This window comes from Eubalaena glacialis, chromosome 3 (assembly GCF_028564815.1).
Source record: "Eubalaena glacialis isolate mEubGla1 chromosome 3, mEubGla1.1.hap2.+ XY, whole genome shotgun sequence".
NCBI classification, from domain to species: Eukaryota; Metazoa; Chordata; class Mammalia; order Artiodactyla; family Balaenidae; genus Eubalaena; species Eubalaena glacialis.
Window position 1 is genome coordinate 112426293 of NC_083718.1, and position 22027 is coordinate 112448319.

The 22027-nt window shown below is 43.7% G+C and overlaps 1 protein-coding gene across 5 annotated transcripts in view; it reads left to right on the forward strand.

Moving 5' to 3' along the window:
- The window catches only part of BCAR3 (BCAR3 adaptor protein, NSP family member), a 201306-nt gene extending 180198 nt beyond the window's left edge, over window positions 1-21108 (forward strand). For 3 of the 5 annotated variants that reach the window (XM_061183870.1, XM_061183872.1, XM_061183871.1), the window contains exons 8-12: window positions 4817-4932; window positions 8716-8887; window positions 11661-11772; window positions 17128-17340; window positions 20464-21108. In XM_061183870.1, the coding sequence (XP_061039853.1) occupies window positions 4817-4932; window positions 8716-8887; window positions 11661-11772; window positions 17128-17340; window positions 20464-20642 (792 nt within the window). In that variant the 3' untranslated portion in view covers window positions 20643-21108. The remainder of the gene's footprint in view (window positions 1-4816; window positions 4933-8715; window positions 8888-11660; window positions 11773-17127; window positions 17341-20463) is intronic. The other 2 variants (XM_061183873.1, XM_061183875.1) reach the window with 2 other exon arrangements.
- Window positions 21109-22027: the final 919 nt, after the last annotated feature.

Sequence of the window (22027 nt, forward strand, 5' to 3'; positions counted from 1 at the left end):
GAATGTTTGGAAGGAGGATCTGTCTGGGCCTCGTTCTGCCTTACCTTGTGACTGCTTTGCTTACAGGAAAACTCAGATGATAACCTGGGTGTGGGGATTTATTTAAGGGGTGGGGACCACAGGCCAGGACAACCCTTGCCCAGGCAGGAAGCTTGTATAATTCACCTGAGACAGAGGGATGCAGGCTGCTACCCAGGGCCGTGCCTTCCCTCTCCCACCCCTGCTGTGTCCTTCTCCCAGCTGGTATGGATTTTCAAGTTCTCCCCCAGCCTCAACTCCATCACAACTGGTGAAGTCAAGTCCAAAGAAGAGTAGTAGATTGTAGATGAAAATGTAGTTTCTGGAGTAGCAGAGCCTTGGTTGTTTTTATTTTCATTGTACATGCTACATATGTACATTATATATTTGTTTTATTGTTACGAAAATGGTCTTTAGGATAAACATTTTTAAAGTTACTTGCTCAATTTAAAAAATTATAAGATACAATTTTAGAAAAATTATACAATACAGATTAAGAGGAAAGAAAAAATAAAAATCACACAAAATGCAGCTTCTTGGTGATCACTATCGTTAACATTTATTCCGCAAATAGATACATGTAAATAATAATTGCATACATATCTATTTGTTTACCACAGAAATGGCACAGGTCTATACATACCATTCCAAACCCTTTTTGTCTTCCATCGAACAACATGTCATGACTATCTTTCCATGTGACTACATAAATCTGTGTTTACATCATCATCGTTTTTGATAGGAAGCATTTCTTTTAGATATGGGTGGCTTTTGTTCATAGCTGGCCCCAAGACAACCTCATCCTTCAGAGAGAAATTTCTAGAAAGCAGGTGCTTAAGGCTGGGGTGTGCTTAGCCCATGCCTCAGTATAAGGAGACAGATCCCTTCATTTGAGCAACAGATAAGGACTTAGAGAGATTTAAAGTCCTTTTTCATTTGTAGCTCAGTGGAGTCAATTAGCTTCAAAGATCAGGGCTTATTGAGGAATTGGGTTTTCCTAAATAAATTTCCTGGGTCATGAATCATGGCAGGAAATCTAATCTCGGAGTACTCCCCCAGTGAGTTCCTCAGTTGATTGACGCTCACAGGGGCGCAGGGGGCCTCGCAATGTTCCTTAATGAGGAACATTAAGCAGGTGCTGGCTGCTCTGGGGTGAGCAGTCTGGGGGGCTGCCAGGAAAGGGGCTGTGTTGGAAGAACAAGGGCTGTTTGCGTGGTTGGCTGGGTGTCCTTGGGCAGTGCCCCAAGCGGTCAGATAATTTGCCTTGTTAAGACCTTACCTCACTTTAATGTGAGCGAAACCTGTTTGGGCAGGAAGAGGATTTAGGTCTCCTGTTCTAGTAAGTAGCTCTCATCCTGGGCCCTGGATGTGAGAGCAGAACCACACCAATAGGCCAGGAGCCTGGCGTGAACCTGTCTGGGTTCTCCATGGAGGAAGCTCCCTGTGGGACCATGGGTCTGGGTTTACAGAACAGCCTAATTTCCATGAGGAAATGAATCCTTCCCCCTTGTGGCCTCAGGCGGGGCTTGGTGGTAGTCTAGGAGGAGGTGAGACACCTGACCAGTCTTTGCAGGAGAGTCTGGAACCTTCCCAGTGCCTTGGAAGTCTGTTCTCAACTGAAGGAAAGTGCAGCCTGCCCTCCTTCTTGTTCTGTTTCTCTGTTTGCGTTTTGTCCTCCTGGTGAGGGTCCCACTCCCCCGTCTGCCTTCAGGCACCCCTGGAAGAGGGGCTGGACAGAGCCCCCAAGCAGCGAGGCAGAGACCTGAGCAGGAGCCCCCTGACTGACCCCCGCTCCCAGCCCCCAAGGGCAGGGCTGTTAAGTCTTCCTTCCTCCCTCCAGAGTCCCCTGCCATTTCCTTATTCTCTTCCTGAACCACTGACTTCAGGGCTTTGCCAACAAAGCACGCACAACTAGCGTCTGTAAGAGGGAAACAAAACAAAGGCTGTTGTTACTGACTCTAAATGCAACCAGATGGGGCCACCAGAAGCCGAGAGCAGGCACTGGGCAGCATCTGGGGCCCAAGTGCTGGTTCCCACCTGTGCACAGAGCCCGGGGTGTCAGGACAGGTGCGTGGCCCTGAGCGCCTGGAGGCTGCCTGCCCAGCAGTGTGAGCCCCTCCCCGGGATGAGCCCCTCCCACCCTGCAAAGGGGCGCCGCCTTGGCCTCACTCACCCACTGGGCTCTGCAGAAGCTAGAAGGGAGGCCCAGCGGCCAAGGGCCTGGCCTCTGGGGATGAACTGCCTGAGGCTAATGCCACCTTCCCCTGCCTCTCGGGGTCTCTAAAAGGAGAACAGTGCCACAACCCAGGTGGTTGTGAACACTAAAGCCCTCACACCATGCCTGCCCCAGAGTGAAGCTAAGTAAGTGTTCACCAGTGTTCTGTACTGAGCCTTGGTTGAGCACCAAGCGTGGGCCACGCCAGGCCAGGTCATGGTGGGAGAGGCAGGAGCGACAGTGACGCAGAAATTCAGACCACAGCCCAGGTGGGAACTGCTCTGCAGGGGAAAGCACAGGACCTGCAGGGCCTCTGAGGTAGGGTCTTAAACATAGGGGAGGGAGGGAATCCGGGTGGAGATGTCTGAGATGAGTTTTGAAGGCTGAGTAGGAGTTGGCCTGATGAAGAACACAAAACGCATCTTCCAGGTGGCAGGCAACACACACGTGCCGAGACTCAGAGGTCAAAAGCTGTGGGGGGAGGGGTTGGTTTATGGAGGATTCACCCTGTGTGGGTGGTGAAGGGCACATGGGGTCAGCTGGGGGAGGGCCTGGGGTCTTTCCTTCTTGTTTTTAAGTCTACTTTTGGCCTCGTGCCAGGTTGCTGCCTTCAAAGAACTTTGCAGTTCAGTGAGGGAGACAGGCCTGTAAGAGCACAGTGCAAATCAGAGTCCTCTGCGGAGGACAACAGACACGGATAGTGGAGCCAGGCAATCTCATTTCTCTGGAGAAGGTCCCTGGCAGCTGGGAGGAGAGCAGGGCCAGGCACCTCTTAGGGCTCCCCTGGGTCACTGCAGCAGCTCCCAAGGCAATGGGATGAGGATCAGGCAGAGTTCAGAGATCCTGCAAAGCTAGGATGGCTAAGATCAGAAGAGCAGAGGGTGGCTAGAATAACTCATCGTGGGGCATTGATGTCACCCTGCACTGCCGGGTCCAGCTCATAGTAAATCCGCTACAAGTGTTCATCCCTCCTCTGCACCTCTGAGCTGCATGGCCCCAGGCCCAGGAGACCTAATCCAGGCTCTGCACTGTGACCTTGGGGCCCCCTTGTTCCACAGCTCAGCCTTGGGGCAAGCAGGTGTCAGCATTTCCTGGTAATACGTCAGGAAAGTGACCAGGGGATTGCATGTTTACACGGAAGGAAAACAGACTGGAGAGGAAAAGAGCTTCCAGAATAAAACTGAATCAATGACAAGCCTTTGACTCTTGTTACACAGAGTGTGCATGGATTGGATGTGTTGGGTTTGGAGCCTCTGACAGGGCAGGTGTCTAAACAAGCAAGCAAAATGTGTGTGATTGCAGGTGGCCGGGGTGTGCCTCAGGGCTGCCTTGTCATGGTCAAGGTGTAAATCTCTTTCCAGAGATCCGGCCAGAATTCTTCCCCCTTCCACGTGGCCAACGATTCACAACTTGACTTTTTAAATAGCTGGGGTTTTAGGGTCCTTTGATCCTTGGCAGAGTCTTTGAGAAAGGTGAACTTAGCCGTTGTGTTAGAGAAGGGGAAACTGAGGCCCAGAGAGCAGAGTGTGACTCCTGCATCCTATTCTGGAGTCTGCACTGGACAGTTCATCCCCGGGGCTGACAGTGGCGCCTCTGCTCAACCACAGAAGTTAAGGGTCAAGGTTAATAATATCAGCTAAACTTCCAGATGTTTTTCGTGGCCTGTTATGAAGACACCTGGACTGTTCATATACCCGGGATAATTATAGTTGAGGACAACACCGGCTCAAGGAGGGGGATTGTCCCGCGCCTGCCGCGTGTCCAGGGTTGGTTTGACCCACTGTATCTGCTAGTTGCACTGTTAGTACATCAGTGCTCTGTGAGTGTCACCAGCCCCGTTTTACAGATGGCCTGACTCAGTTGTAGTATTTGGAGGTAGCATGTAATAACCCTAAGTGGTCAACTAATACCTGATTCCAATAAGCTGTGATCACACACTAGAACTGAGATGGGGAGAGCTGGCTGGGACAAACAAACCAGATTTCCTTTAAGGAAGACCTCTCGGGGTGGGGGGAAGAAGTGGGTGTGTTTGAGACCTCGGGTTTCAAATCGCTATACACGTTTCTAATGGTTTCCAGACGTACACTGCGTTTCCTGAGCCCAGGAGAGGTGTAATTAAGGGTAATAGGAGCCAGCCCTGCCGTTAAGGGAGAACATGAACGGCAGAGCCTGCAGCAGAGCAGCATTTGGACACAGCTCTGCTTTTCCACTGCAGGGGGTCCGTCTGCTCTGCGCACACACAGCCCTGCTGTTAGCAGCAAAACATCACAGCAGGATCCAGCCTGTGTTAGACAAAAGCTTGAAGAACTGCACCATTCTCTGACCGGGCAGAAACACCAAATCTGCAGATTCTGCAGACCAATCTAGGTGCTTTCCTCCCAGGTTTTACATTCCAGTATGTGTATTAAAATCCTCCAAATATATTAAAACTGTATCCTAAGATGCCACTGCTTAAAAAGAAATGCAACAAGTCAAGTGCATCCACACTGTTCCAGTTTAGTGTATTTCTTTCCATGTGATAAATTCGTGTTTGCAGCAAGCCCACGTCCTGGTCCAGTTCATTTCAACCTGTGTTCTTGACAGGTCGCGAGGATACTTGAAGTCTCTGAAGAGATGAGGAAGAACATGGGCATGAGCTCAGGGCTGGAGCTCATCACCCTGCCTTATGGCCACCAGCTGCGCCTGGACATCATTGAAAGGTGAGCAGTGCTGCTCTGCATTTATGGCACTTTCAACGCCACAGGCTGCAGAGCTGGGAGAGGCCAGGCACCCACCACCCCAGTTCTGCCTCGCTTGAGGGCGGGGGGCCCAGAAGCTGTAGCCAGAGAATTCCTGGAGAAGCTCAAAGAGACAGCAAAGAGGAAGTCAGGGAACAGAGAGCACATTCCCGTCCCTGCTCCAGGAGCAGGTGGAGGAGCCGACAGACGATCCGCCTGGGAGCACAGCTCACCACAGCCCCTGCCAGCCTGGGCTGGGAGCAGTCCTGCAGGCAGGCGGAGCACGGACGCCTTACCACCTCCAGCCCAGCTCGCTGAGCTGCGGCCCCCTCGTCTCCGGAGTTCAAGACTGCTTTAGGAATTAAGTGGGAGTTTGTGGGGAAGTTGGGAAGAACAGAGTCTGAACAATGTTTTCTCTGAAGGGTGGACAGATGGGGTATCAGAGGTCAGGGGATGACGGAACTCGGGCCCCCGGCCTCTGAAGCATCACTGCCCTCTTCTCACAAAAAGCCAGGGCCCTGGCTGTCCATTAAAACCCACTCACTTGAACATCGGATATTTAGAAATTAGAAAGATAGAAGTAGTGAGGCACGTTTTTAAGAAGCACTAGACTAGATTCTCATATTACCATAGAAGTTGGCCTTTTTGACACAAAAGAAAAGATAGTTTTTTGTGTGTGAGGCTATCTTGTTATCTTAAGTTTTCTGTTTCTCCAACCAGGTTCCCAATTGCCACGACACACATGTGGTCTTTAATGGACAGCCAGGGCCCTGGCTTTTTGTGAGAAGAGGGCAGGGGTGATTCAGGGCCCGGGGGCCCGAGTGCCGTCATCCCCTGCCCATGGCTTTCCCTGATGTTCTGGGTCACAGTGCTGTCCAGTACAGCAGCTCTCTGTGATGGCAGAAATCTCATTACAGCAGCCACTAGCCACATGTTGCTACCGGGCACCTGAAATGTGGCAACTGAAGGATGCAGTGTTTTATTTTACTGTTTACTATTTTAAGTGTAAGTAGCCACATATGGCTAGTGGACAGTGCAGTCCTAGGCTGTCAGCCCCTAGAAAGTGAACATTGTATTTTAAATAGCCTGGGAGGGTCGATAACAGCTGCTTTCCAGGTTACCTGACTATGAAGCAGATAAAATGGCTCCAATACTGCCATTGCCTTGGCTTCACAGCCACAGATACATCCCGTAGGAAACACCCAGAGTACCAAATGGAAGACTTCTGGGAGGCAGGAGGACAGGAAATGGCCCCTGCTGCCTTTGATCAGAGGCCAGGGTGGGTGCTTGTTGGCCTGTTGTTCAGTGTCTTTGGGCAATGTAGGTCCGACTTCCGAATTTCCCTACTTTCCCTGCTGAGACTGTTCTAGATGCTAGCCCTGCTCTCCAGGCGTCATCTTCCCTCCCCATGCTGCAGGGGCCTGGCTTCTCATTTCCACTAACTTTCCCTCCTTCCTGGTCTGGGCCCGGTGGTCATCATTTCCACAGAGATCAGCTGTGCTGCCATGCGTCACCGTTTCTCATGTGATACATTTCAGCCTGAAAACTCCCCAGTTGCAGGCCTTATTTTATCAGTGTCATTAGGTGTGTTGGGCATGGATTCTAGGCCCAGGCTGAGGTCAGCAGGCTTGAGGCTTCTCTCTGGGCTATTTTCTGACTTCCACTCTTGTCTACATCCATTTCCTCTTTCTCCTGATTGCCGCCTGCCTGGGGTCTGGCTCCTTGGCTTGTTTCCTGTTCAGGGCTGACCTGTGGGATCTACCTGCTAGGGCTTGGAGAGCTGTTTTCTCCTTTACAGTGTGTTTACTAAATAAAGGCCAAGGTTATAGCAGTCCTGCAGGATCAAATGACATTATTGTGTTTGAGAATTGAATACAAACTACCCTTCATTTTAAACTTACCACCTCACCCATTCCAAGCCTAGCAAGCAGAGATATCCTTTGTATAACGTTTAGTGCCTCCCCCTGCCGACCCCGGGAGCTTCTGCTGTAGGGCCGCCTTGCTGAGCTGGTTTTCTCATGGTGGTGTACGCAGGAGGCTTGAGGCAAATGTTGGTTAAACGAATGGATATAATTACCCAAATAGCTGTTGATATAATGCCAGGTCTTAAAGAAGTAGAGAACCTGTCTTTTATTAAGGGGCATTAAAACACAGGAAAAAACACTGAATTAAAGAATCAGTTGAAGGCAACATGGGAAGTTAGTTTACTATTAAACATCTAAAATGTTTGGCTCAACCTTAACAGTTTGCAAATGGGTAACAAAACTCTTCAATAAGTACAACAGATAATAAAAATATACTTTAAGCCTATTTTAGGATCCATTAATTAGGAAAGACAGGAAATCAGCAAAAAAGATAAAGAAAAAGGAAAGAGAGACCAACAGGCAAAAGGGACCAAGGTACAGAGGGAGAGATGCACATATAGATACAATTTTAGTAACTACTATTTGCTGGGTGCTGTGGTGCCAGGCGCTTTAATTATCTTTACACACACACACAGTCTTTCTCCCAACAACCCTTGTTCCCATTTTAGAGATGAGGAAATGGGGGAGTGGAGCAGTCAGGTAACAGCCTAAGGTCACACTCCGAGCAAGCACACTGCATACCCACGTGTGCAAACACTCACAGACAGCAGAGCCCATTACTGATTTAACAATCAGTAGAGAAACTAGTAATGCTAAGCACTAGATGAATCACACCTCTCTTTGCTCTAGAAGAGTGAGAGAGAGACCAGCACCCGTGGGCTCAGAGAGAAGCATGGTCTTGGAGTAACATCCTTAGCTGTGAACTTTCAGGACAAGGTGGCCCAGTTTCAAAGGCAAAGTCGTATTGTTTCGACTATAGCTGTGAATCAGGGCTTCACCTCCAGCGCTGTACCAGTGCCTGGAGAAATTTACCTGAGGCTACTCTGGCCCAAGGCAGGAACTCCTGGTCCCCAGGAGGAAGGAGAGGAGGGTTTACAGGCTGTGCTGCTGCCACCAGGAAGGAGACCTCTCTGCGACCCCATTCATATTGGTCCCATTGTCTGTAGAGAAAAGACCATTCTGCTTCCTGTTTTGGGTCTGCGAGGTTGACCTGTGTAGTTCAGGATGAGAAAAGGGAGGATTGTTGGCAGATACAAGATTTCAGTTTTATTAGGTCTGACCTTACAGGGAAATCCTGCTGGTCCACTGTTGAGTCTTTGTCCACATCTCCATTCACTTTCTGGCCCCTTGACCGGAGCCACAGACACTCTGTTCTTAGCTCCTCATTTCTTTCTTTGTTCTGACATCCATGTCATCTTCCTGAATGAAGCATGTTCTCTCATTTTTCTGTCCCTTGCATCCCCCAGTCCAGGGGGCTCAGTGGAGGTGGCCCAGGGCTTCCCTGAGGAAGGGATTCCCAAGTGTGTTGGGGGACCTGGCGTCTCCGCAGACCTGTCATGGTGGAAGGTACAAGGAGCCACTTGCACTTTTGAGCAGCTTCACCCCAGGAGGGCCCTCTTCACACCCCCTGCTCCAGGGCTGAACAGCCCTGTCCTGGGGCATCTGTCCTTTTTGACTCTCCATAGGACACCCACTGAGGCCTCCCCGGGGCCCTGCTGCAGTCAGCCTGATGGGGGTGATCTCTCTGTTGAAATCAGCAACCAAACCGGCTGAGCTGCCAGTGCATCTCAGGGCGATAGCAGCAAATGGTGGAAAGCCAGTCCTTTCCCTGGCCAGTTTGGTTTCGTTTCCTCCTAGTCCTGTTGGCCCTGGGCCTGACTGCTGTTTTCCTCCCTCTCAGACACAACACGATGGCCATTGGCATTGCAGTGGACATTCTGGGCTGCACGGGCACTTTGGAGGACAGAGCAGCCACCCTCAATAGGATCATCCAGGTGGCAGTGGAGCTGAAAGACTCCATGGGGGACCTCTATTCTTTCTCGGCCATCATGAAGGCCTTGGAAATGCCGCAGGTAAATTCTCACTTGCTTTGTGCGGCCCTGTGGGCCTGTGTGTACTTAATGTTCCGCAAAGTGGTCTGCAAGCCCGTGCTTAGCAAATCACAGATGATTTTAATTAACCTCAAAAGGTAAATCGTATCTTAGTGAAAGCTGCTTTAATTAGGGGACAAACAAGAGCAGTGTCCCAAGTATTTTGGCTCTGTTTTTAAAAACAGCAGATAATTGCTGACAACCTACACTTTCTCTTTGATATACGATAAGAAGAGTCATCCTCAGGAACTATAGATATTCCTGAAGGACCAGTTAGGATGATCACGTCTGGCTTGGGTGTGTTGTATAAGAAAGAGACTGCTTCTGTCTGGGTCGCCGGACGTGCGGGCAGTTTGGGGTAATGACTGGCAAACTGGGACATTCTCTAAGAATCCCTAGAGTGATTTATCTCAAAGTATATTCCTCAGATCACCTAGAACAGACTCTGCTGTTAAAAAATTCAGATTCCTGGCCCATCTGCTATATAACCCCCTAAGCAGAGTGTCTGAAATCGGGCACTTTGAATTTATCTGCTTTGACAGACTGTTCTTAGGAGGAGGGTCGAAACTGAAAACCTGTCTTTGAAGTCAAATGGACCTCATAGAGGAAAGTGGTCCTGTTGTCTTGACTGCTAGGAGTCAGCTTTCAGACTTCCGTTGTGTTAAGCCCTAGGTGCTCGGCGACTTCGAGTACGAGACCACAGTCCCACAAGCCCAATGTGCAACCCCTAACACCAAAACCGCTGCTCATTTAGCTTGGCTGTTTCACAGCCACAGATTGTCTCTGAAATCCTGCCGGGTGCTCACTGAACATCCACCATTGCCACTGGGGCACCGTTGCCAAGTCAGGGCATGTTAGGAACATAATTTCCTTGCACGAAAGCGAGGTCACCTTTCAAACAAGAAGCTGAAAAACCTCATGCTTTCACCAGGAAATTTTGAGAGGGGTCAATTCCAATTATAATATTCCAAGAGCTTTCAAAATTCTTTAGATGCACTGGAACTGTATAGGGGCGATATTTGAAATAAGCAAGTTCAGCCATATTTTCATGATATACTGACTTCTACTATACTAACAGGAGTTCTAATTTTTCATTTGGGTGTTTTTAATTTACATCATATTTATTTCCTCTTATCCAAAACTGCCTATAATTTTGAGGGCTAACAGGCTAGCTGTATGCATAGGCCCCTCAGCCCAGAGCTTCCTCCGAGAGAAGTGAAGGGGGTGTTTTGTGGCATTAAAGTGATTGCAGTCCATGACATCAAACTCAGCCATTAGGGACTTAGCCCAAAGCACCTAAACATAGGGACTTAGCCCAAAGCATAGGGACTTAGCCCAAAGCACCTAAACATAGGGACTTAGCCCAAAGCACCTAAACATAGGGACTTAGACCAAAGCACCTAAACATGCCTTTATAGATGGCTCCCCCCCCACACACAGCAGCATCAGACTCCTCCCTTCTGGAGCACTTCAGCAATGAGGGGGCAGAGTCCTCTAGGGTGTTCAGGGCCCTGCTTGGGGAGGGGAGTGGCAGGCCCAGGAAAAACCCAAGAGGAGAGTCACGTCATTTCTGTGTGTCATCATCTAAACCTGCTCCTTCTCTTCGCAGCTTCTGGTATCAAGAGAGAGCATCCAGGAGATGGGCCTAGCCCAGAGTCAAGGGCTCCTTTCAGAAAGGCGGATGCTTCAGGGAGGGGGAAGAGAAGAGAGGGCAGGGTGGTAGGTGGCCGGAGGAAGAACAGCCACATCCTTTCCTTCCAGCAAATCTGCTGATGGTGATCCTTTCTCACCTTCCTCTTGGAATACACAGGGAGCTCTTAGAGCCCAAGGAAATGAATTTCAGCTCTGCCATTTAGCAGCTATGAAACCTTGAGCAAGTTACCTAATCTCTTCTGTTTTCTGACCTGTAAAATGAAGCCAAAATACCTGCCTCATAGGGCATGGTGAGGATTAAATGAAATTCCTCAAATACCTGACAGAGTTGGCTCTCATTCCATAAATATTAGTTCCCTTCCCTCCTTCCTTGTTTCATGTAGAAAAGGTCAGACACGGGCTTGCTGGTTTTAAGGTGTGAGTGGTGGACCATTTATCTAGGGCAGTCAGAGTCAGTGGCATATGTTGGTTTTGACTAAATTGTTCCCAAAGAAATGAAAAGGAATGAGTAGTGGCATCATATGGTCTAGGCAATTTTCCACATGTCTCAGACTTTATTACTTACAAGTAACATTAAAATGCTGTATGTCACATTCTACATCCTTACATCAGTATAACCTCTGTGGAGGACAGTTGGCAACTCCTATCAAAATTTAAAATACATGTATTTTTTGACCCAGTAGTTCCACTTCTGGAAATTTATCCTCCAGATATTTGGTAATAGAAAAATATGTTTAAAGTGCTTATCTATAGGAAACTAGTTAAACTATGGTTTATGCATAAATGGAACACTAGGCAAAAGTTTAACAAAACAAGACTGTTCTATACTGTTTTATATGTACTTACACGGAATAATTTCCAAACAATGAACAGGAAAATATGTGTAGTATGATACGCATTTATTTTAAAAGGTGTGTGTGTCTCATGGGTCATTAGAGCAATGTGGAGCAGGGTCGGGCTGGGGATTAGCTTTTCTCTGTACACTCCTTTCAACTGCTTTGAGTTTTTACCATGTACCTCTATCATCCATTCCAAAACTTAAGCAAAAAGGTAGTTTTAAAAAGAACCTTTTCCAAAACGATAACACCTTTCTTTCTTCCAGATCACAAGGTTAGAAAAAACGTGGACCGCCCTGCGGCACCAGTACACACAAACCGCCATCCTCTATGAGAAACAGCTGAAGCCTTTTAGCAAAATCCTGCACGAAGGCAGAGGTGAGCACAGGATCAGGACAAGGGGGTCTGGTGGCAGCCCTGGCAGCGTCATATCTGTTCTGCTTTGATCAAAGCATTTAGCAGGGCATATTATGAGGCTCTGAGTTATCTGCAGGACTGTTGATGGGTCACCAAGGCTTTTATCATATGACAGCATCGCTTGTAGGTCTGCAGTTGCTAAAACAAGACATAGGCTACTAGTTACCTTATTTTGTGCTTAACTTTATATATTGAGGTGTAACTTACATATTAGATTCAGGTGTACAACGTAATGATTTGATATTTGTATATGTTGCAAAATGATCACAATAAGACCAGTTAACATCTGTTACCATACATGGTTACAAAACGTTTTTTTTCTTCTGATGAGAACTTTCAAGATCCACTCTACTAGCTACTTTCAAATATGCAATACAGTATTATTAACTATAGTCACCATGCTGTACATTACATCCCCCAGGACTTATTCACTTTATAACTGGAAATTTGTACCTTTTGATCCCCTTCACCCATTTCACTTCTCCCCCTACCCCAACTCAGGCAACCACCAATCTGTTCTCTATATCCATGAGCTCAAAGGGTGTTTTTGTTTTTGTTTTTTTTAGGTATCACATGTAAGTGAGTTCATATGGTATTTATCTTTTTCTGTCTGACTTATTTCACTTAGCGTAATGCCCTCAAGTTGCATTCATGTTGTTACAAATGGCAGGATTCATTCTTTTTTAATGGCTGAATAATATTCCATTGTGTATATATGTATATGTGTGTGTGTGTGTATACACACATGCATCTTCTTTTTTTTACTGAAGTTATAATTGATTTACAATGTTGTGTTAGATTCTGATGTACAGCAAAATAATTCAGTTACATATATATAATATAATACATACATATGTATTTTTCATATTCTTTTTCATTATAGGTTATTACAAGATATTGAATGTAGTTCCCTATGCTATACAATAGGACCTTGTTATTTATCTATTTTATATATAGTATTTTTTTAATAAATTTATTTATTTTTTGGCTGTGTTGGGTCTTGGTTGTTGCGCTCAGGCTTTCTCTAGTTGTGGCGAGCAGGGCTACTCTTGGTTGCGGTGCATGGGCTTCTCATTGCGGTGGCTTCTTTTGTTGCAGAGCACAGGCTTCAGTAGTTGTGGCACGTGGGCTCAGTAGTTGTGGCTCATGGGCTCTAGAGTGCTGGCTCAGTAGTTGTGGCGCACGGGCTTAGTTGCTCCGTGGCATGTGGGATCTTCCCGGACCAGGGCTCAAACCCGTGTCCCCTGCATTGGAAGGCGAATTCTTAACCACTGCACCACCAGGGAAGTCCCTATATATAGTACTTTGTATCTGCTAATTCCAAACTCCTCATTTATCCCTCCCCTTCTTTCCCCTTTGGTAACCATAGATTTGTTTTCTATTACTGTGAGTCAGTTTCCATTCTGTAAATAAGTTCATTTGTATCTTCTTAGATTCCACACATAAGTAATATCATATATTTGTCTTTGTCTGACACACTTCACTTATGAAGTAGGATAATCTCTAGGTCCATCCATATTGCTGCAGATGGCATTATTTCATTCATTTTTATGGCTGAGTAATATTCCATTTTGTGTGTGTGTGTGTGTGTGTGTGTGTGTGTGTGTGTGTGTGTGTATATACCACATCTTCTTTATCTACTCATCTGTCGATGGACATTTAGGTTGCTTCCATATCTTGGCTGTTGTAAATAGTGCTGCTGTGACCATTGGGGTACATGTATCTTTTCGAATTAGAGTTTTCTCTGGATATATGCCCAGGAGTGGGATTGCTGGATCATATGGCAACTCTATTTTTAGTTTTTTAAGGAACCTCCATACTGTTCTCCATAGTGGCTGCACTCATTTTCATTCCCTCCAACCGTGTAGAAGGGTTCCCTTTTCTCAACACCCTCTCCAGCACTTATTGTTTGTGACTTTTTGATGACGGGCATTCTGACCAGTGTGAGGTGATACCTCATTGTAGTTTTGATTTACATTTCTCTGATAATTAGCAATGTTGAGCATCTTTTCATGTGCCCATTGGCCATCTGTATGTCTTCGTTGGAGAAATGTCTATTTAGGTCTTCTGCCCATTTTTTGATTGGGTTGTTTGTTTTTTTGTTATTGAGTTGTATGAGCTGTTTGTATATTTTGGAAATTAAGCCCTTGTTGGTTGCATTGTTTGCAAATATTTTCTCCCAGTCTGTTGGTTGCCTTTTCATTTTGTTTATGGCTTCCTTTGCTGTGCAAAAGTTTGATTAGGTCCCATTTGTTTATTTTTGCTTTTATTTCTATTGCCTTGGGAGACTAACAAAACATTGCTATGATTTATACCAGAGAATGTTTTGCCTATATTCTCTTCTCAGAGTTTTATGGTGTCATGTCTTATATTTAGGTCTTTAAGTCATTTTGAGTTTATTTTTGTGTATGCTGTGAGGGAGTGTTCTAACTTCATTGATTTACATGCAGCTGTCCAGCTTTACCACCACTTGCTGAAGAGACTGTCTTATCTCCATTGTATATTCTTGCCTCCATTTTCAAAGATTAATTGACCATAGGTGTGTGGGTTTATTTCTGGGCTCTGTATTCTGTTCCATTGATCCATATGTCTGTTTTCATACCAATACCATGCTGTTTTGATTACTGTAGCTTTGTAGTATTGTCTGAAGTCTGGGAGGATTACGCCTCCAGCTTTGTTCTTTTTCTTCAGGATTGCTGTGGCAATTCTGGGTCTTTTGTGACTCCATATAAATTTTACGATTATTTATTCTAGTTCTGTGAAAAATGTCATGGGTAATTTGATAGGGATCACATTAAATCTGTAGGTTGCTTTGGGTAGTATGGCCATTTTAACAATATTAATTCTTCCAGTCCAAGAGCATGAGTCCACATCTTCTTTATCCATGCATCCATTGATGGACATTTAGGTTGGTTCCATGTCTTGGCTTTTACAAATAATGCTTCAGTGAATGGAGCAGGGGGGTGGTGCATGTATCTTTTCAAATTAGTGTTTTTGTTTTATTCAGGTAAATACCCAGAGGTGAAATTGCTGAATCATATGACAGCTCTATTTTTAACTTTTTGAGGAACCTCCATTTTCCATAGTGGCTGCACCAATTTACATCCCCACCAACAGTGCACAAGGGTTCCCTTTTCTCTGCATCCTTGCTAAAACTTGTTATTTCTTGTCTTTTTGATAACAGCCATTCTAATAGATGTGAGATGATATCTCATTGTGATTTTGATTTGCACTTCCATGATGTAGCTATCCAGTATTCCCAATACCACTTATTGGAGAGACTGTCCTTTTTCCTCAGTGTATATTCTTGGCTACTTTGTGGCAAATTGATTGACCATATGTGTGTGGTTTTCTTTCAGGGCTCCCCATTCTGTTCCATTGATATATGTGTCAGTTTTTATGCCAATACCATGCTGTTTTACTATAGCTTTGTAATGTAGTTTGAAATCAGGGAATGTCATGCTTCTAGCTTTGTTCTTTCTCAAGGTTGTTTTGGCTACTTGGCATCTTTTGTGGTTCCACATAAATTTTAGGATTGTGTTTGTTCTATTTCTGTGAAAAATGCCATTGGAATTTTATAAGGATTGCACTGAGTCAATAGATTGCTTTGGGTAGTATGGACATTTTAACAATATGAATTCTTCCATTCCGGGAGCACAGTATCTTTCCATTTATTTGTGTCTTCTTCAATTTCTTTCATCAATGTCTTACAGTTTTCAGTGTACAGGTCTTTCATCTCTTTGGTTAAATTTATTCCTAGGTATTTTGATCTTTTTGATGTAATTGTAAATGGAATTATTTTCTTAATATCTTTCTGATAGTTATTAGCATATGGAAATGCAACAGGTTTTTGTATATTGATTTTGTATCCTGCAACTTTACTGAATTCGTTTATTAGTTCTAACAGTTTTTTGGTGGAGTCTTTAGGGTTTTCTATATATAATAGGTCATCTGCAAATAGTAATAGTTTTACGTCTTCCTTTCCAATTTGGATGGTTTTATTTCTTTTTCTTGCCTAATTGCTCTGGCTAGGACTTCCAATGTTATGTTGAATAGAAGTGGTGAATAATCATCCTTTTATTCCTGATCTTAGAGGGAAAGTTTTTAGCTCTTCATCATTGAGTATGATGTTAGCTGTGGGCTTGTTATATATGGCCTTTATTATGTTGTTGTACATTCCCTTTATTCCCACTTTGTTTTTATCATAAATGGATGTTGAATTTTGTTAAAAATAATTTGATCATCTTAATAGATGCAGAAAAATCATTTATCTTTCTTTTATTAATGTGGTATATCATAATGATTTGTGAATGTTGAGCCATGCTTGCATCCCTGGAATAAATCCCACTTGATCAATGTATATGATCCTTTCAATGTATTGAATTCAGTTTGCAAATATTTTGTTCAGGATTTTTGGATCTGTGTTCATCACGGATATTGGCCTGTAATTTTCTTATCTTGTGGCATTACAAAGGTTACAGTCCTATAGGACCCATGGGCAAAATAAGCCCCATTGGCCATCAGAGCTAGGCAATTTAGAGGTGTCCTCTGGAGGCAGCTGGAGAGATTGGAATGCCAGACAAGGATATGAGCTACTTTCTGGGATATATCAGTGAGGTGGAGCAAGGCAGAGGGAGAGCACAAAGATTGCATCATCCATTAGCCTCCACATTGCTGAGAGGGCCTCATAGGTCCCAGTTGTTTGCCAAACCAGAAGCCTGCCTCTCGGGCTAAAGCTTAAAGATTAGCAAATGAGCCTCATTTGCATAATGTCCAGGCACCTCTCAATTGGCTGCCTCTGCACTGAGCCCTGGGGCAGGTGAGTCCAAGCTTACAAGCCCTTTAAGACCTGTTTCTCAGATGATTATAGCCTTGTGGGTCTTGCAGACATGAGTACTGTTGGTTTTCAAAGTTAGATGTTTTGGGGGCTTGTCTTTCAGGTGCTGGTCTTAAAAGCTGGGGTACCCTGTGGGGTTCAAGCCCTTTGCTCCTCAGGGAGAAACTCCAGGTTTTGAGTTCCCTCCCAATTGTGGGTCACTGTGCCAGGGGTGGGGTTTATAGAGAGATAGTCTCCCAGCCTCTCTTACCTGCTTTGATGTGGGCCTTCTCTCATTTATGCAATGCATTCAGACAGTTATTCAGACAGTTTTTAGTTTTTTTCCAGAGGAAGTTGTTCCATATTTAGCCACAGATTCAGTGTGTCCACAGAAGGAGGTGAGCCCAGGACACTCCTACGTTGCCATCTTCAACTGGAACTCTCTGCACTTAACTTGGAAAGAAAGCATGACGTGGAAAACTTTACCCCGTGTTTTTCAGAGTCTACGTGTGTTCCCCCAAATAATATATCAGTCCCACTGCTGATGCCTCTTGTGACCTTAATGGAGCGCGAGGCTGTCACTTTTGAAGGAACTGACATGTGGGAAAAAAACGACGAAAGCTGTGAGATTATGCTGAACCATTTGGCAACAGCCCGACTCATGGCAGAAGCTGCAGACAGCTACCGGGTGAATGCTGAGAGGATCCTGGCAGGTAAGAGCTGGTTTTGGTAAGCTGCTGTCTACTCTGCGCAGTAATTGGAGTGAAGGAATGAAAGAGCATGGGTGCTCTCAATAAGAAAGAGACCAAGTAGGAAAGATTAAGGCATGGGAATTCCATTTCCTATATGGTTGATCACTACTTACTCTTAGTTCCTACCTGTCTTAGGGATCCTGCTTCTCCCTTCCTTTTATGTATTCTCTTGTGCCAGTGGTATAAACAGAGAGAAAGGATCAAGAAAGAATTTGTCAGCTTGTTTACCATTAGTACCTCTGATAATCACTGTTAGAAAAGGTGATGGGCCAACATAAGGAGTTGGGAGTTCTATTTGACTTATCTGTATTCCTATTTCTTCCCAGACACACTGGCAAGTGAGCTCCCCTGCTCTTGGCATCAGAGGGTCCAACATAAGCAAAGGCACTGAGAGAGCTTGGAGAAAAGTACGAACCACAAGTACTTGGCTTTGTATTAGTGTAAAGTGTGTCTTAAGGAGTGGCCAGCTAGGTTAAAGAAGGAGGTGGATACAGGTGGGAAGGCCTTCCATGTAGGACTGTGGCTAAGGAAGAGCCAGTGAAGGGTTTTAAACATGGGAGGATGTTATCACATGGTCAGATTTGTTTTCAGTCTGCCATCTTTGTGGAGGAAGGCTGGAAGACTGAAGCTTGCAGGCAAAAAGACCATTTAGGAAGCAAGTACAAGAATAAGGGCTTTACCAACACAGTTATCAGGGGTGACTATTTTCTCTTCCTCACTGTATAATTTTAACACTCTTCAAGGGCCCACAGTTTGATCCACAAGGTTAAGAACTATATGGGGCAGAAGAGGCCTATTATTTCAACCTGAAACAAAGTTGTTAATTCAGAAACAGAATTTGGGACTGAACAATTTGCACTGTGTCTGCTGTAGGCATAAGCACTACATACCTGTTTCTTTTCTTTTCCTCAGAAAGTTCTCCAGGGTTGGCAGTGTAGGACTCAAACCATTAAAGCCCGTAATTCAACTCACCAGATACTGGAATGCCTGCTTATACAAAACCAATAAGTATATTACATTAGATGTTGCCTAAGCCAATATATTAGGGTGGATTTTGAGAAAAGTATGATCTAAGCTGTTCTACAGCAAATCACCTTAAAGGCATCTGATGGTATTTCTCAGTTGATCCTGCTACAGGTTTTCATAGCAAGTTCTCATTGCTAGAAGTGACTGTGAGCCCAGTAAGGGCAGAGATTTGCTCACCAACGTATCCCAGCACTCAGCCCAGGGTAGGGGCTCAAAGCATATTAACTGAATGAGTGGAAGTTGTCATCTGGCCTCTGGCTGGTTATCTGCCAAAGATATTTTGGCATCACATGGATGAATGGAATAGAAGGCTTCTATAATCCTCTCCACCACCAAGATACTATGATCTAGATGGTGAGAATATATTTAATGACAGAGCCAACTACTCCAGCAGTAATCAAGGATGAGAAACATATACCTGTATGACTCTTTGGCTAGAGGTTTCCCCTGCTCTAATAGAGTTGACTGAGCATCCTTGGCTGTAAGTAGAGCAGATCTTCTCTTACAGAAAAGAGAGTCGAGAAACAGGCCCACACATATGACTGTCGATTGTTTTCTGACAACAGTGTCAAGGTAATTCACTGCATAAAGTAATCTTTCAACAAATGGTGCTGGAACTATTGATTATCATGTACAAAAAAAAAGAATCTCAATCTTTACATCACAGCATACACTCAAAATGTAAGAGCTAAAGTGTAAAGCTTCTATAAGAAAACATAGGAGAAATTCCTTGTGTCCTTGGGTTAGGCAAAATTTCTTAAGATACAAAAAGCATGAACCATAAAAGAAAACATTGATAAATCAAAAATTTACATTTTGCTCTTTAAAAGTCACCATTAAGGAAGTGAAAAGGCACACCACAGACTAGAAGAAAATATTTGGCAAACATACATCAGATAAAGGACTTATATCTAGAATTTAAAGAAATCTTACAACTCAAGGAGAAGAGAAACAAGATTTGAATCAACAAAAGATTTGAATAGACACTACACCAGAGTGGATATACAATGACAATAAACTACATGGAAAAATGTTCAAAGCATTAGTTATTAAGGAAATGTAAACGTAAACCACAGTGAGATACCACCACACGCTATCTAGAATGACAATACTAAGAGTTGACAGCTAGACTCTTCATATGTTACTGATGAGAATATAAAATGGTAAAGTCATTTTGGAAAAGAGTTCGATGGTTTCTTTAAAAGTAAACATGTATTTACCATGTGACCCAGTAATTCCACTTCCAGAGAAATGAAAACAAGTGTCCACTCAAAGACTTAATCACAAATGTTCACATTGTTTGTAATAGCCAGAAACTGGAAACAATCCAAATGTCTTATCAGTTGGTAAACAGACAAAATGTGGTATGTATGTCGATATAACTGAATACTACTCAGCAATAAAAAGGAATGAATTATTGATAACATACAACAATATGGAATAATCTCAAAAACATCATGCTGAAAGAAGCCAAAGTGAAAGAGGCTTGACATAAAAAAAGTCCATGTTATATAATCCCATTTATATCAAATTTCTAGAAAAGGCAAAGCAATAGCGATGGAAAGCAGATTAGTGGTCGGCTGTGGTGTGGGGTAGGTACAGGGATTGACTGAAAAGAGGTACTAGGGGATTTTCTAGGGTGATTGATGGAATTGTTCTAAAGTGGTGGTGATGTTTGTGCAACTGTATAAACTGCAGCTAAAATGGGTGAATCATGACAAGTAAATTATACAATAAAGCTGTTAAAAAAAAAAGGTACTTTGAACACTCCTTCTCACAGCACTATGGCCCATGGTGGCTTGTGCACACGAATTTTATTCTATCACGTCTTAGTGAGTTTACTTGTTATTCTTTCTCTGAAGGTGCTCAGGTCCTTGAGGGGGGCTCTGCCCTCCTTTATATAGAGTAGATCCTATATTTTTTTTCCTTGGGGGCATTTTTTTAAAGTTCTGAGAGATGTTCATTTTGATCCTACTTTAAACAAGCAAGTTTTCAGTCTATTTTCAACACTGTTTCGAGCAGAACTGAAGTAAGTTTTTTTGGTTTTGTTTTTATTAGGTTTTCAACCAGATGAAGAAATGAGTGAAATCTTCAAGACTGAATTCCAAATGAGATTGCTATGGGGCAGCAAAGGTGCACAAGTCAATCAGACAGAGAGATATGAGAAATTCAACCAGATTTTAACTGCCCTCTCACGTAAATTGGAACCTCCTCCTACAAAGCAGGCAGAGCTTTGATAACTAACTAACTCTCCAGAGAACCTTAGGATATAATTTCAAGCTTATCCAGTTTCTTCTTTGAGAAAGCTTATCATCATTTGATAAAGTAATAATGTGCAAATCTGACAATATACAAGCTTTTAGTATCCACAGGATATTAAACATGTAAATTGCACAGAGCACACTTATTTATGAATTGTTTAAAATTAACTACTGATTTTAAAATGAATGATAATTTATTAAGGTAACTATTGCTAATACTGATCAACAAATTTAAGTGAAGACCCAGCTACACTGGCTGGTTGCTTTCTATTACCGAGGTATTTGACTATTTTAGTTTTAATAATTCCATGTCAGATAAGTGTAAATAGAAGAGTTTAAAAGCATGAAACATTTCAGAAGGTATCAGTTGTATGATATTCTTTAACTAAATATGAAAAATGTAAATAGTCATATGAAAATATATCTTTTTGTGAAACAACTGTATCCAGTCTCTTTAATATTAAACAATTCATTGTAGTACAGTAATTCTACCTCCTACCTTCCTGGGGCACCCTCTTCCCGTGCCACTACATCCTGATTGATGATAGTAAACCAAAATCAATGAGAGTGGTATGGAAATTTTAAGGTTTCTGGCTTAGGGGACAGAGGTGAATAGTGATACAAGGTAGAGCTGGCTCCAGAAGACCTAGGTTCCAACAACAGCTGTGGTGATGGCTAGCAGTTGGACTTTTTGGTCAAGTTAACCTCCTCAAGTCCCATGTGCAGCACAGCACCTGGTACAAAGTGAGCACCAGATGTTGTTTGTTAGAATATTATTTCATGACATTATTTCACATATTTCAAAATAATTATCTTTTCCTCTAGCTGATAAGTATAAGAGTTTTCCAGATTTGTTTGTTTTCTAGGTTTTTGACTTCCCAAAGGGGATACTTTCTAGTTTATCAGTATCCGCCTCAATTTTTTTCTATTGTAGAAAATTTGGAATACAAGACTTTAAAATATTAAACTTCTATCAATCAATCACTCTGCCACCGTCACTTACCAATTTGCTTTTTCTCTTCTAAATAATTTGGGGACCATAGAGAATAGTATTATATTCCACTTTTCTCAAATAAGTTGCAAAAATTTCTCCATGACTGACAGCCTTTGAAAAAATATGATTGGTTCCAGAGGTTACACTATAATTTAACCATCACCCTATTATTGGTCATCTTGAATATGCCTGCCAGAACTAAGTACAAGCCTCTCATTGTGGTCTATTTAATAAAATGGAAATATTAGTTTCAAATCCTGGACTCTGTATTTCCATTAATGGGGCCTAGAATCATGAAGCCCTTCTTCTCCCAGTTTTTAAAAGCCATCATTTTTTATTTCCTGAAAAATCCAAAGCACACTTCTAC